The 14,169-nt window shown below is 36.0% G+C and overlaps 3 protein-coding genes across 8 annotated transcripts in view; 1 reads left to right on the forward strand and 2 right to left on the reverse strand.

Annotated features, from left to right (window-relative positions):
* The window catches only part of knl1 (kinetochore scaffold 1), a 17,988-nt gene extending 15,476 nt beyond the window's left edge, over positions 1 to 2,512 (reverse strand). For 5 of the 6 annotated variants that reach the window (XM_035995340.1, XM_035995341.1, XM_035995337.1 and 2 more), the window contains exons 1-3: positions 2,105 to 2,286; positions 687 to 721; positions 30 to 66 (exon numbers count right to left, since the gene is read on the reverse strand). In XM_035995340.1, the coding sequence (XP_035851233.1) occupies positions 30 to 66; positions 687 to 715 (66 nt within the window). In that variant the 5' untranslated portion in view covers positions 716 to 721; positions 2,105 to 2,286. Of the gene's footprint in view, positions 1 to 29; positions 67 to 686; positions 722 to 2,104; positions 2,287 to 2,469 lie in introns of those variants that run through there. The other variant, XM_035995338.1, reaches the window with a different exon arrangement.
* knstrn (kinetochore localized astrin (SPAG5) binding protein) lies at positions 2,359 to 4,665 on the forward strand. The gene is made up of 9 exons (XM_031322398.2): positions 2,359 to 2,618; positions 2,983 to 3,075; positions 3,181 to 3,316; positions 3,404 to 3,433; positions 3,519 to 3,618; positions 3,759 to 3,873; positions 3,962 to 4,023; positions 4,318 to 4,392; positions 4,503 to 4,665. Exons 2-9 carry the CDS (start codon positions 3,054 to 3,056, stop codon positions 4,629 to 4,631), a joined length of 669 nt encoding a protein of 222 aa, XP_031178258.1. The 5' UTR covers positions 2,359 to 2,618; positions 2,983 to 3,053; the 3' UTR covers positions 4,632 to 4,665.
* On the reverse strand, positions 4,019 to 13,879 carry LOC116066350 (adhesion G-protein coupled receptor G2-like). Its single transcript, XM_031322372.2, has 13 exons — positions 13,857 to 13,879; positions 13,417 to 13,497; positions 13,059 to 13,209; positions 12,487 to 12,649; positions 11,456 to 11,587; positions 11,252 to 11,362; positions 11,120 to 11,156; positions 9,717 to 9,817; positions 9,373 to 9,494; positions 7,274 to 7,542; positions 7,076 to 7,169; positions 6,708 to 6,985; positions 4,019 to 5,369 (listed from the first exon to the last, which is right to left on the reverse strand). The coding sequence occupies exons 2-13, from the start codon at positions 13,418 to 13,420 to the stop codon at positions 5,206 to 5,208; spliced, it is 1,626 nt and encodes a 541-aa protein (XP_031178232.2). The 5' UTR covers positions 13,421 to 13,497; positions 13,857 to 13,879; the 3' UTR covers positions 4,019 to 5,205.
* Between the last annotated feature and the right edge of the window lie 290 nt (positions 13,880 to 14,169).

Raw genomic sequence — 14,169 nt, forward strand, 5'->3', positions numbered from 1 at the left:
TGTCAATAAAATTATTTTTTAGCACTGACCGAAGAAATGCGCCGCTTGGTGAATCCACTGCCTTCACTGTAACACAGAGGATGAAACACAGTATTCAGCTCCGGTGTATGTGCATGTAGGATGTTAGGTAATATCAGTCCTTCCAGAAAAATGCGGAGTTTTTTTCTGATTGTTGTGGGCAAAAATCCTTGATTATGCGGCACGTTTTCTTAAAAAATGCGATGGAATATGCTGGATATTTATGCAATTTTATGCGATGAAATTGCGGGAACTTGCAAAAACGTGGTTTCATCATGGCTTCATCGCGGGGTTTGCAGCTTTTCGATGATGTTCACGTCAAACGTTCCCATGGCAACAGGGGAAAATGGCTGCTCTTGTGTGAAGTAAACGCAACATTTTTCAACTTTCTGCTAAGATATATGTGACTTTTTTGCAACGAAAATGCGGGGATTATGAAATCATGCAAACCTCGCATATTTTGTGCGGAAATCAGCAATTTATGCGGCGTATTTGAAAAAAATGCAGCCCCCGCATAAATATGCGGACTTTGGCTGATTATGCATTGAATTATGCGATCGCATAATCACGTTTTTCTGGAGGGACTGTAATATGTAGTCTGCTTTGAGGTTCAGGCACAAAGCACATGTGACTGCTTTCTCACAACATATAACATAATTGTCACTCACTCATTCTTGGCAGGATCCAGAGGCTCCATTTTCAACTGTGAACAAAGGAAAACAGAGCTTGATACAGCAACTCACAGATTCTGCCATATATGATTAAATTTAAGCCTTTTCAGTGACATATATGCAACATTTGCCTGACCTTTCTTCATATTTAGCTTGGGCATTCAATTAACAACCAAAGATATGATTTTTTTTTTGGTGGAATAACTGGTAGATCAGGTGTGGTGTGCAAGGTTGACTTAGACCAGTGATCTTCAACAGGGGGTCCGCAACCCCTAGATGGTCCTCAGAGTCATTGCAGGGGTGGGGGTCGCAAAATTGTTTAATACTTTTTTGAACGCAAAATTAAAATATGTCTGAAAATATAAACATGAATCCAACATATTATTAGCAAAGATAAATCGGCCTATTCCTTAAAAACAACCTCAACAACATTGACGATATGGTTACTTGTCTGTAAAGTAGCCACTATGGTAGCCATAAGTTAAGCTTATGGATTCACTGTTTGACATAAAAACATGATGATATATGAATATGTAAATTATTATTGTTTTAATAGCTTAGTATTGTAGGGCACCATAAAATGGCATGTGTATACACTTAAGGCCAACCTACACGTTATTGTAGGCCCAGTTTATTATGCAACTCAAATGTATACAATAGAATACATGTATTAGGGTGTCGCTGCTCATCTCTCTTTCAGGTTAGGGGCCCTTGGCCTAAATAATGTTGAAGACCCCTGACTTAGACTATTCTTCAGAAGCCATGATAAGTTTGCCAAGTTTGCTTGTTTATTTATTTATTTATTTATTTATTTAAGAAGGGACAACAATGCACATTAATTAAAATGAGCATTTGTGTCCAATATGTAAATGTGCCAGATTTAGCCATAGCTACATGCTAATTTTTATCTGCAATCAGGGGCAGGTTGATGACATTAAAAGAAAACATACAAGAGCACGTAAACACATAAGCACAGATACAGAACACACATAGCACAATAAAAGCATATACACATTAAGCACAATCAAAGCTTACAAAGTTTTAACTTCATCAAGATTATGCAACATTCGCCGCTTATTGTATTTGGAAAATCGCACCAAACTTCATTCAAAAAAATCGGTCAATTTCTTAAGTTAAGCGAAATAGCAAATAGACGTTAGCTGGATATGCATTTCCTTTATGTCAGCAAAACAATTTTCCTCCAAAATATTTAATGACTTCCTATTTATCTTCATTCATTACAGAAAACAAGCTGACCTCGCTAGCAAGGATGAAAACATTTATTTTAGTGTAGCTAACGTTAACGTTAACATTACACCATAGTTAACGCTAACGTCTGTCTGCCATTGACAATACGAACATTTAAAATAACTGAACACCAGACACCAAACACCAAAGAAGCATACGGCGCATACCTTGTAGTTGTAAAGAGCTTAATTCCTCGTGTTTTACGACGGATACGGCTGTGTTCTTCTTAATTTACGTTAACTTAAAATACTTTTCATGTCACTTATTTTTTTAGCTCGGTCGATTAGCTCCAGCTAACGTCAACGAGCCTCGATCAGATGTGGCTATAATGCTAACGTCTTTAGTTTTGAATTTAGCCGCCTCCACGCATGCGCATTCCACTATTCTACTTTTTCGATTCCGCGGCTTCAGTTAGCTAGTGCAGTAAAGTCAGAGACGGTTTAGAGGATTTTTGGTAAAGTTAACTTAACATATCCACACATAAAAAAGAATACATACAACGCTTAGCTCGACTTAATCAAGAAATACAAACCTCCTGACGACCAGAAGTAAAACGTAGTTTTCTTCATACAGGAAATAGCGTATTTAAACCGGAATTGATCATAGAGGGCGGGACGTTTTTAAATTGAGGCTCGGTTTTGACTGTTGACAAGTCTCGTCGTTTTTAACTTATCCATAAAGGTAGGTAGTTGATGTTGTGTTATTGATCCATTTCACACATATGTGTATGTTTCAGGTATGTTGAACGTTTAACTAGCACCTAAGATCAGCTGATTAGACGCTTGATATGTTACTTTTTTTTACAGTTTTGCGCCGAATGTTGTATTTGGAAAGAAGCACCAAACTCCATTCAAAATCCGTCCATTTTTATGTTCCGCGTAATATCACATATATAGGGTTCGGTAATCCATGATTGGATGATGATTGGATCTTTAGAATACCCATAAGCAGGACATGTTTGGAATTGTAGTTAAACGCCTGCTGGTTCAGTAAAGATTTCCAGGAATGACTAAACGATAGTAAATCAGATTATTTCTTCATACAGGTGCCTTTGGGGATTGTTCTACCTTTCTGTCATTGTATTAATCGCACAACAGATTGTCAGCAAATTGAGCAATGTCTTCAAAAATTCCAAGAGGTGAGCATATTAGCTGTATTTTTGGCGATTATATTAATGTGTATCTTAATTTTATATACAGTAGTCAAACCTGATGTCTGATTAACAATATTCTGTGTTTTCCAGGCGTGCAGTTACCTGCAGGAACGAAAAAAAGCGGTCATAAACCTGAATCCAGAGATACAGCAACTGTATCTGCATCAGCAAATGCTGCCCAAAAATCAGATGGTATCCTTAAACCTCAAAATGAAAACGTGCCAAAGTAAGACCTTTCTAATCAACACTATACTCTATGTGTTTGCTTTACAGTCAACGTTATTGAATTGCATTTTTCACTTTTGTCTTCCAGACATCTTTTTGCTCCAAAGGTTCACAAAGGGTAAGACATATATTTTATTGCATATCCTGAACATATTGTGGGCTTTAGCCTTTTTTTCATAACTTTATGTTGCACCTGTCTGTAGGATCTCCACCAGGTATGGGCAACAGGCAGAGCTGAAGGAGCAAAATCAGCATCTGATGGCTACCAATGAGGAGCTGCAGAAAAACCTCACAGAGACACAGGTGCAGGGATGGATTTTGATAAAAATGTGTAGGATTGTAACATAACAACGTATTTTTGTTTATACTCCTGGCAGGAGATGTTCACTTGTCTTTGTTGTCCACTGCAATTGTACATCATTTCTTTCCTTGTTATATTGCAGCAAAGAGTAGCTGAGTTGGAGCTGCAGTACAGCCACCTTGAAAAAGAGAATACAGAGGTACAGAAAAACCTGAAGGACTGTCACGTGCTCCTCGTCTCAGCCAATATAGACCCAGGTGAATATGTATCACCATTTTCATAATGTGCTTTTTCTTGGCTTAAGTTCAGTTGTTGCTTGATGGAAAACATTGCTTTCATTTTCAGTTTTAGGAAAAATTGTTGGGGAAGCTTCACGAAACAATGAAGATCAAAGAAAAGAAGTTATGGTGCGTATACTTTATTTCAGTTTACTTGATGTTATATGCACAGTCATGTTTTATTTATCATATGCTTTATCAAACTTTTTTTTTTTATCAGACTCCCACAAATAACTACAAACATGCACTTGTTATATGCCACATAACCACACAATTAAAGAAAAGTGACAAAAGAAATGTTACTTGTTTTAGAATTTTAAATATAGACTATACTTGAATCCTACACATAAAGGGTTACAGTCTTTTGGCTATCATAGGCAGTGCCAACTATTAAATGCATATATTTTATTGTCTCCATTTCAGAGTGTCTCCACAGACCTGCTGAATGAATTAAAAGCGTTTGGAGACACTGCATCACAGCAACGTGCTCGGCTAGAGGTGAGTCACACTCCTTCGTATATTGGCCAATGTAACTTTGCTATTTCTTGTGGTAAATTTAAGGGATGGTTGGAGTGTTTTTAAATGTTCCTCATTTTGCACACTTATAGGAAATCCAAGCAACAATGACAGAACTCACTAAAGCACTGCAACATATAAAGCAGGAAAGGGAGAACTTTTCGCTGGAGGCTGCTGAAATGGAACAAGCTCTCAAGGAAGCAGAAGCTCTTTTGTTGTAAAAGTAATAATAATTTCCCAACTTAAAATAAGTTTTAAAAAATAGTATATATATTGATGCATAATGTATGTTTTAATGTTTGGGTAACTGAAACTGAATAAAAGATTCTTATTTCCACACTTTCATCTTTTCATATTTCGAAGTGTTAAAACGTAGTAGTAGTCTATCCACAACTATAGATATTTTGTATATCTGTGGAAGATCAGAGGGCCTTGAAGAAGTACTTACTCATTCAAAATCATTCCATTAAAAAATTTGTCATTACAATACATTTTGCATTACAAAAAGTCATTAATTCAACTGCATGACACACCCTTTTATGATCCTTAGCTACTGAATGAAATTGTTCAAACCAAATTCTGATCCTAAGATAACCTAAACAAAACATACAAGGAATAATATGTAGTATTGAAGCAATTTCCCTATACACACTAATGACTATCAAATATGTCATGAAAGATGCATTTTACAAAGTCATACATCAGTACACTTTCCAGTTAATTCTTAGTACTTGCTTGTAGTCTCAAGTTACTTCAAACTGACCTTTTCATCACTCTTTGGTCCCAATTCGTCTTTCAGGGTTTTTTTTTTTTTTCTGGTGGATCGGTGTAGGGGTTCGCAAAGATGTCCAGGCTGGTTTTAACAGTGTTGGTGCTGACTGAGTTTTTATTACTGCTCGCACCACCGGTTGTGTCTCCTGTGTGGCTGGTGTTATAGTAGTAGATGAACAGGAAGAAACCTGCCGGGCAAAGACAGATCAGGTCACTCATAGGGACAATATGAGCCTAGGAAATGTAATTTTTAGTTTATCGCTAGTTTACACTCATTGCTCATGTAGTTGGGTTTTATTTTCACAGTTATCCATCCTTTTACTCCCATTGAATATGCCTTAATTTGCTTCTCAGGTTTAAATGCAGTTAGTGGTGGAATAATACAATAATATTGTAATAACCACTGAAACAAAGTAACTACTGTAGCCATCAAATGTTTTTTGTTGCATTAAACAAGTATTGTGCTTTTGTGCCCCCATTAATTACCCTGCATTCATATTTTTTTTTCCTCTTGGTGCCAGTGGAACAAGCTGTAAACACCTTATAAAGTTGATATGGCAAACTTGTTAGCAAACAGTTTACACATCAAGGAGATATAGAGCAACATTAAAATTCACTTGGAGTTGTGTCTCTGGCTACCTGGTGAATTAAGTCCAATGTTCACATTCTTTCCACTAAAGCTGCTAAGCGCTACATTATTTTTTACAAGCTAGTCTCCTTTTTGTCCGTCTGCCGTTTGGTGCTGAGCAGGTAGCAAACAGTAAATTGATGAGAGTATTTCGTTAAAAAACATCTGCCTGCTGCAGCCAGAAAGGGTGCTAATGAGAGCTGTAAGAGTCAACCAAAACAGTAAAGTTGCAGACCATAAATTAGGGCCGATTCAGGTGAAAAATAACTGTCACTACGAGTGACCCCTTTCACATACAAATCCACATATACACTCAGAGTCCAATTGATTAGGTACACCTGTACAGTCTAATGCAATTAAATGCAAAAGCTCTGCCATAAATTCTACCTTGCTGAAGATTATGATGTTCAGTTTTTCTTGACATTGTCGGGAATGTGTAAATTATATGTTGAGGTTGTGGTTTGCGATGGTGTTGTAATTGATGACATCATATTGAGAGGTTTATTGAGATTGGTTTATTTTTTTTGCCCTCCCTATTCCTATACATGAGGGGAGCAGACTATTAGAAACACCTCTCAGTATAATGCAGTCCAGTACAATACCACCACTAACTATGACCTCAATGCTAAAAAATATAATGAAATAACACCTCCAGTGTCAAAAAACCCTGCAGAACAGTTGTATTGGATTGTACAGGTGTACCTCAAAGTGGCCACTGAGTGTAAATACATACATATATTTCACATACACAGAATAAGATAATCTGTATGAAGATATTAATTATCCTGTGAGTAAAAACATACTTACATGAGCAGTGAGTAAAAAACGGGATTCAAATAAGTTATTTAAAAAGATACAGATTAATACATTGAACAATTATTATCACAGTTGTGGAAACCTTGGAAAGAATTGAGGACTGTGAAAATGTAGTAGGAGGGGATCCGGAGGACACCGTAGGCGAAGAAGGCAAAACCCCAAGTGATACCCAGCATGCAACAGAGTCCCAGGATGATTACAATCTTTTTGCCATGTGTGCTCGTTTGTCCGGTTCTTGTTCTCTTGAGAAAGAAGAGCCAGGACAGTATGATGATGAAGGTAGTGAAGGTGAAGATGAAGACCAAAACATAGTAGCCTATGTTAACAATGTAGTGCACCAAATTGTCGGTTATCCAGCACCTTTGGAACAGAAAGACATGTCAGTAAAGGACAGGAAATGTGTCTCTATTGTATGATTCTATATATTAAATATGTAATACACAGACTCACATGGCCGCGGTTTGTTCACTGTCATTAGTGTGAATGACTTGTTCACCATATTTTCCTAAAATGAGCAGTACAATCACAACTACACTTGGTAGTACTGTGAATGGAAAAAAGAAAATTGACCAACCAAACACAGACTTTCAAATGTCATGTCCACATTCAGATCAAACAGCAGAAAATAATGACGTGTACTGTACTCACCCCAACTGACAATGGAGACTTTGAGTATGTAGCGACGGATTACAATCTGGCCCCCAGTGTATATCTGCAAGCAGAGGTGGAAGGCCTGCACAGCAAACCAAGTGAAAGTGGCCAACATGAAGTAGTGCATGAGAGCTGCCATGATCTTACAACCCACAGAATTCTTCATATTTGCCACAAAGTTGTTGATTAGGAAAGTGAAGTTAAGCAGGCACATGGCTGAAACCAGGTGGATGAGAATCCTTGTGGCATTGCTGGCCTTGGTCTTCCTGTTAGGAGAGATGAACAGAGAAGTCATGCTATGTTATATTTTTTCTTTTGATTGTAAATAGACAAATTATCATATTTTATACATTTTGAACAAAGAATCAGGCTTTTAATTGAATGACATAATATGGATTTGATAATTAGTACATTGTTTAACTCATATCTTGCACTGGTTACAGCTTCTCAAACATGGTAATGTTCAGCTTTTTTCTGCTTTATATAATTGTAAATTCAATGCCTTTTTGGTTTTTGGACTGTCAGAAAAAAACTAATTTGAGGTACTTTACTTGATTATCTACATTTCATGACACTTTACTCAACTGCACAATACCTTACTTACTTCCGGTATTGTACTTGTACTCCAATACTACCAATACTACTAATACTACTAAGCTAAAGTAAAGACACTAATTACTTCCTCCGCCTCTTTAGTCATTGCAATATATCATTGTCTCATTAGTTGATATAGTATTAATGGAAAAGGAGCGAGCTGATGTTAGTCAGAATTGTCATCACAGAAGTCTATTGACGGAAAGAGACAGATAGGATCTTCTTTTATTTTCATAAGGCATTCATTGGGTACATAACACAGTGGTTTCCATAGCACTCTTACAATGAAGCAACTATTCAACAGTCTCGTTTCCCTGCTGTGAATGTTTAAAATAACCTACCACAGTGTTCTGCTGTTCTGGAAAGGAAGGCTTATTTACATAAACTTTCTCTACATTAACCGCAGAGAAACAAAATAGTAAAGTATCGACCAGAGATGTTTTTTTCGTTTACTTGTATAGTATACACTTTGCAATAGAGATACAAAGTTAGTATTAAAGTGCTCATATTATGCTCATTTTCAGGTTCATAATTGTATTTAGAGGTCGTACCAGAATAGGTTTACATGATTTAGTTTTCAAAAAACACCATATTTATGTTGTACTACACATTGCTGCAGCTCCTCTTTTCACCCTGTGTGTTGAGCTCTCTGTTTTAGCTACAGAGTAAGACATCTCACTTCTGTACCATCTTTGTTGGGAGTCGCACATGCACAGTACCTAGGTCAGCACTATAAGCCAGTCAGAAGTAGAGTATGAGGTTGTGCCACGCTAGCAGCTAGGCGAGCATTATAACGTGTTAGAAAGTGACGTTCGTCATGGAAGTAAAGGCTGGACTAGAATAGAGCTGTTTGGAGCAGTTTGTGAACAGTGTTTTCTGTTGGAGATGGTAAGTCCCTTTGGGGTGGATTTTTGGCTTTTTCACTTTGTAAACCTATAACATGCACAAACAAGATATATAACACACTAAAGGAAAGGGAAAAAGCCAAACAGCATAATATGAGCACTTTAAGACTTAAGCACCTGTGTGTCAACGATTCAGAAAAACATGGTGGTAACAGGGAATTGATTTCTACCGCCTTGATCTCTTTTTATTTGTTCACTCTGTTTTTACTAATTGTGATTAAAACTAAACTTTCTTTGAACTTTCTTCTAGCAGGCAAATCACCTGAGTACTCATATCTCTCCATGACAATATTTTAACAACCTAGACGTAACATGGTTTTCAGTTAAAAAATGGTGGATATTATTTAGTTAAGTCCAGTTTTTTTTAAACTATATTTAAATTGGACTCATTTTTGGCCAACCATCAATTACTTAATAGATAAATGATTTAGTAATTCTACGACAGAATATTGTGAAGATTTTGAAACAGCATGTAGACCTTTATTTTGAAATAAAGCTAACACTTTATTCTACGTGGGCGTAATATCCCATAGTTTGTTGGGGGGGAAAAAAACACTATTTAATCTGAAACTAATTATGGAGACATGTTATAATTACCTCAGCAGGAAGTGCATGAAGAGGACTATGCAGAGGAAGAACATGGACAAGCCACAGCCAACTTGGGTGATGATGGTGAGGTTGTTCAGGTCGGAAGTAGATATGGTTTCATTAAGAGGACTCTGCAAAAAGCAAAAGTGGAATACTTTATCACAGGGATTGGCATTGGTAATCAGGATGGTTTATGATGAATTTCATTACGGAGGGGGGAAATAAAAAATGAAGTAGCAATCAAGACAGGTAATACAGAGGAATGTCTACATATTTGTATTCCACTGGGAATGTCAATTGAAAGGATGAAGCTTAGTTTGTCATGATTATATTATAAAAGACGTAAAACTCACCATTAAGATAGCAAAAAATGTCAAATGCGAACACTCGCATGTAATGTTCTGTCCATCATGTATTGTCAGACATCCGTCATCGGTCCAGTTTGGTTGACTCCCTAGAAGACAGAAACAGAGCATGCAAGTCGAGCAGAGCTGAAACGACAACACGACTGAAACATCAAAGCTCCAGTCAGGTTTAATCTCATTTTCCCCAATGTTGGCCAGAATTTCGCTGGTTAGATGTTTTGTACTCATGATGAGAGTAATACCTTTCTTCTTCTTTTAATTTTTTTTTTCTTTCTTTTTCTCTCTTTCTTTCTCTCTCTTCTCTCGAAAAAAAATCACAATTAAACACGTGTGCACATTGCACAGTTCCAAACTTACAAAAGTGTACTTTGACCACTCAAGTCTACATTGTGTCACGTGATAAAAACAAAACTTTAATAGACAAACAGGAACAACAACCATAAGTCAAAAGAAGTTAAATTAAAAAAAGAAAAAAAAAAAAAAAATCTCGTAGTCATTTCATATAATCATTCCAAAAATGATATATCAAATGACTGCTTTATCAATTAAATGTAAGATAGTCTCATTGTATTACAGTTTTAGCTCACATTACGAGGTTTACATTAGTCAGCATTCAATTCTTCTTCATTTTAGAAGATAATTTTTGGGCTTTTTTGGCCTTTATTTGATAGGACAGGAAAGAGGGGAGAGAAAGTGGTCGGCCACTGCAGTAAGGACTGACTAGACCTTTGATGTAAATTTACAGCTAAAGTCTCACAGTATCTTACTGTTTTAATGTTATACAGGATCATACTGTAAATGGCAATGCATTCTTCGAGAAAATAATAATATTACAGCACTATCGGTGAATGTCACAGATAACAGGTATTTACTGTTAATACCAATGCATCTTGGGAAAATATCAAATCAATCAATCAAATTGTATTTCTATAGCACATTTCATACAAATTAATGTAACACAATGTGCTTCGTACAAAAGCGACATAAAATAAAACTTTGTACAATTATACAGAGTAAAATATATACAAAACATGTATAGAACACGCACACACACACGCACGCACACACCCATGCACCTCAGAAAGCAGATTAGGCTTTGTTCACCAGCGAAGCTTGATAAAAATGTTTGCAGCCTTGTGCAGTGCCCCTTCAATATACATTTAGGTGTCCTAATAACGATGCCTATTGCTGTTTATCTTGCAAGTTCAGCCATCATTCATTTAATTATTTACACCTGCCTGTGAAAAAGGTATATTCTAGGCTTCAGAGGAACAACCTTTTTACACTAACATTAATTTGCATGTAAGACAATGACAAGCGAGCGAGAAAGTTGCAAAGCTTTGAGGGATTTCTTATATCAACATGCAAATTGGCAAGTGGGGAAAAAATACCTTCACCATTCCATGAGTGACAAGATGGAATTCCTTTCTGTAAACAAAACAACGTATGCATTAAAAAAAAAATCTGCTCTTGGATAATAAACAAACTCAAGAAAGTTTTTTTTCTTTTTTTTTTTTACTTACGTATGTCATGTTCAAAAAATTTATCTGCATTTTGTCTGTGAGATTGGTGATAGTGGTTCCCATTTCAACTGCTAAAACCTCATTTTCTAAAACAGTGCTGTTCTTCTTATCCTGAAAAAATGGAACAAATAAAAAATAGTAACATGATCCAATATGTAACTATCTACTGTATCATTGAATGTCAAATTAAGATATTTTTCATACCAAAGCCAGATTGAGGAATCGGAGAACAGCTGCAAATGGTATGGTACCATTCGAACTAGCTTTTACAAACGCTTGTTTTGACACTGTGACAGATCTTGAAAACTTAGCCAGAGTCTCTTTGTTTTCAATAATCTGCAGGGAAGAGCACAACAGGTTTGTTGACAAAATCATGTACAGTGCAGTTTTAAAGAATTATGAAACTATTCACTTTTACAGGGTCTAATTATAATCCAGGAAATTACTTAGTATTTAGTTTTTTTTGTTTGTTTTTTTAATTTAGGAAACTACTTTGCCTTTTTTCAAATAATGAAACAAAACTTTCTGACCTACTTTTAAAGATTTACATCTTTACAAACAGATTAGGTAAGTTGGAAAGTATTGAGGGACGCACTAACACATTATTGGTTTTGATCTTTTCATGTGGTATCTATCTTCCCATCAGCCTCAGCGGTTTTTCGTGTTTAATGCTAATTAGCAAAATTAGCATGCTAGCACACTACACTACAGAAAAATGGTGAACATGGTATACATTTTACCTATTAAACATTAGCATTTTAGCAAAGTCACTTACATTAGCATTTAGCTCAAAGTACTGCTGTGCTTACAGCCTCACAGAGCTGCTAGCATGGCGGCAGCCTCAGTCTTTTATTATTAGTCTTGTTACATTTTAACAGATTTAACAGCATGACTCAACATTAAATAGTAAGCTTAAGAGTTTTTGAATATTTTTTGACGGAGACAGGAGTAATTCCCCCTGCCTCTTTCTGCAGTCTTTTTGTTAAGGTTAGATTGGTTTTGATCATTTAACCTCACTCTTGGACAGAAAGCAAATAAGAGAAAATGTTGAACAAAAACAAACTATTTCTAAATGAGACAGGATGGCTGGATAACATATCCCTAAAGACCAATACTTCATCACTCTCAAGTTAGCAGGTGGCTGAGACAATCATTACTTCCAAAATAAATACTGTTTTTGTGAAGTCTGTATTGAGAATGTTACTACACAGCACAAATAAAAGTAATTCACCCACACTCATGCTGTCATTTGAAGACCTGTAAGCAAGGGAGATGTCCTGTACAATCGCGGCCTCTTTTTGTCTCACTAAGACACCCGTAACTCCTTCTGCCACAGTCAAAGCAGCTGACGACCCTGTCATGGATGTGGCCAGGTTGGCCATGTTGTTCATGATTCCACTGTTGACAGAATATTTAATAGGCTACATTTACAATATAAGAGTTCACATACATTGTTTTATGGTCAAAATATGAATACATTATGAAAAGCATGTTTAAATGCCTAATAAATGTTCCATGTTTTAATTCTTAAATGTTCAAAGGAAAAGTTCAAACTATTACAGAGTTGTCAGAGCTTGAGGAGGGAGGTGATTAGCTTAGCTTAGCTTAAAGACTGGAAAAATGGGGGGAAAGGCTTCTTGCACTGTCCGAAGTAAAAAAAAAAAATTAAAAAAAAAAAGTTAGTTCACTAATTAACACATTGTATCTTGTATGATTATGACTTCCCAGGATACTGTGAGGTCTCTATGTAAATTGCATCTGTATCATTGCATCATTTACTTTAATAAATTCATGGAGCATGTCTTACGCAGCTTGGGCAGCGTCAAGTTTTCCTCCTTCTTCAATTTTAATTGTTACATTCAACTTAATTTTCTCATCGGGCGCTTTCACTGGATTGTCACAGTTGAAACAGTTGTTTGTTGTTATGTTGATGATGTATCTGTCTTTGACCAGTGGAACTGAAAGGAAAGGAGTTTTATCTGAAGCGTTAGCTAGCATCTGTAAGGTAAAATATGCAGCGGTATGTAACACTTTGTGCCACTTAAAGCCATCGTCCAAAGCATTATGTGCATTACATTGCGCAAAAAAGCCAGAAATTATAGTCTGGAGAACTGCAGAAGAAACGTTTCAAATATTCATTCTTTATTTATCTGAAGGAAACTCACCCATTGTGTTGCAGGTGTTTTCTTCAAAGGAAGACCGTTTACATACAGTCTCTGTATCCAAACATCTAATCTGGCAAGATTCTATTAATGGAAACATTGTCAGAATGTAGTTCCCATCCACAGTAAAGAAGAAATATAAGCCAAGAGGAACAAAGCTATACTAAAGTAAACATCTAGAATGATTTAACAATGTTATTGAAATTACTCATTTGGGTTTATTGAATTGATGAAGTAAGAGTAGCTGACTATATGAGGGATGGTAAAAAAAAAAGGGAATACGTTTAATTGTTTAACACATATATAATGACCAAAAGACACTTGATTTCATCATTGCCAATTCATTTTCAATTTCTTATGTTAAGTGCAGATGTAATTATATTTGTATTAGCTCTGTTTTTAATCACAAAATGAGAACTGAATTGTATAAGAAGTTGGTTTACCTCTGACAGTGTGATTGAAGACACACTTTGGATCTGGATTATGAGAGAAATCTATATTGACAAAAACAAATCGTCAACTTGTATCTTTGTATCTTTAAAGTAGAACAGTTTTACACACATCAAATACACACACACACACACACACACACACACACACACACACACACACACACACACACACACACACAAAACAAATAAACATATGTATTGCCCTGGTGCACTGGATAATAAATACAGTAAAGGTGAATAGAATGTATTTTGGGATTCTCTCAACATTGAAAATTGACATTGAAAAAAAACACCATAAAATGCA

Source organism: Sander lucioperca, chromosome 19 (assembly GCF_008315115.2).
Source record: "Sander lucioperca isolate FBNREF2018 chromosome 19, SLUC_FBN_1.2, whole genome shotgun sequence".
Lineage (NCBI taxonomy): Eukaryota > Metazoa > Chordata > Actinopteri > Perciformes > Percidae > Sander > Sander lucioperca.

Coding starts and splice junctions, on each gene's coding strand:
- knstrn (XM_031322398.2), top strand. CDS start 3,054: ATGTCTTCAAAAATTCCAAGAG. Junction 3,874..3,961: donor CTCAGCCAATATAGACCCAG/GTGAATATGTAT, acceptor TTTCATTTTCAG/TTTTAGGAAAAATTGTTGGG. Junction 4,024..4,317: donor ATCAAAGAAAAGAAGTTATG/GTGCGTATACTT, acceptor TCTCCATTTCAG/AGTGTCTCCACAGACCTGCT.
- LOC116066350 (XM_031322372.2), bottom strand. Junction 7,543..9,372: donor TTCATGCACTTCCTGCTGAG/GTAATTATAACA, acceptor CTCTCCTAACAG/GAAGACCAAGGCCAGCAATG. Junction 5,370..6,707: donor AGTCCTCAATTCTTTCCAAG/GTTTCCACAACT, acceptor TTTGCCCGGCAG/GTTTCTTCCTGTTCATCTAC.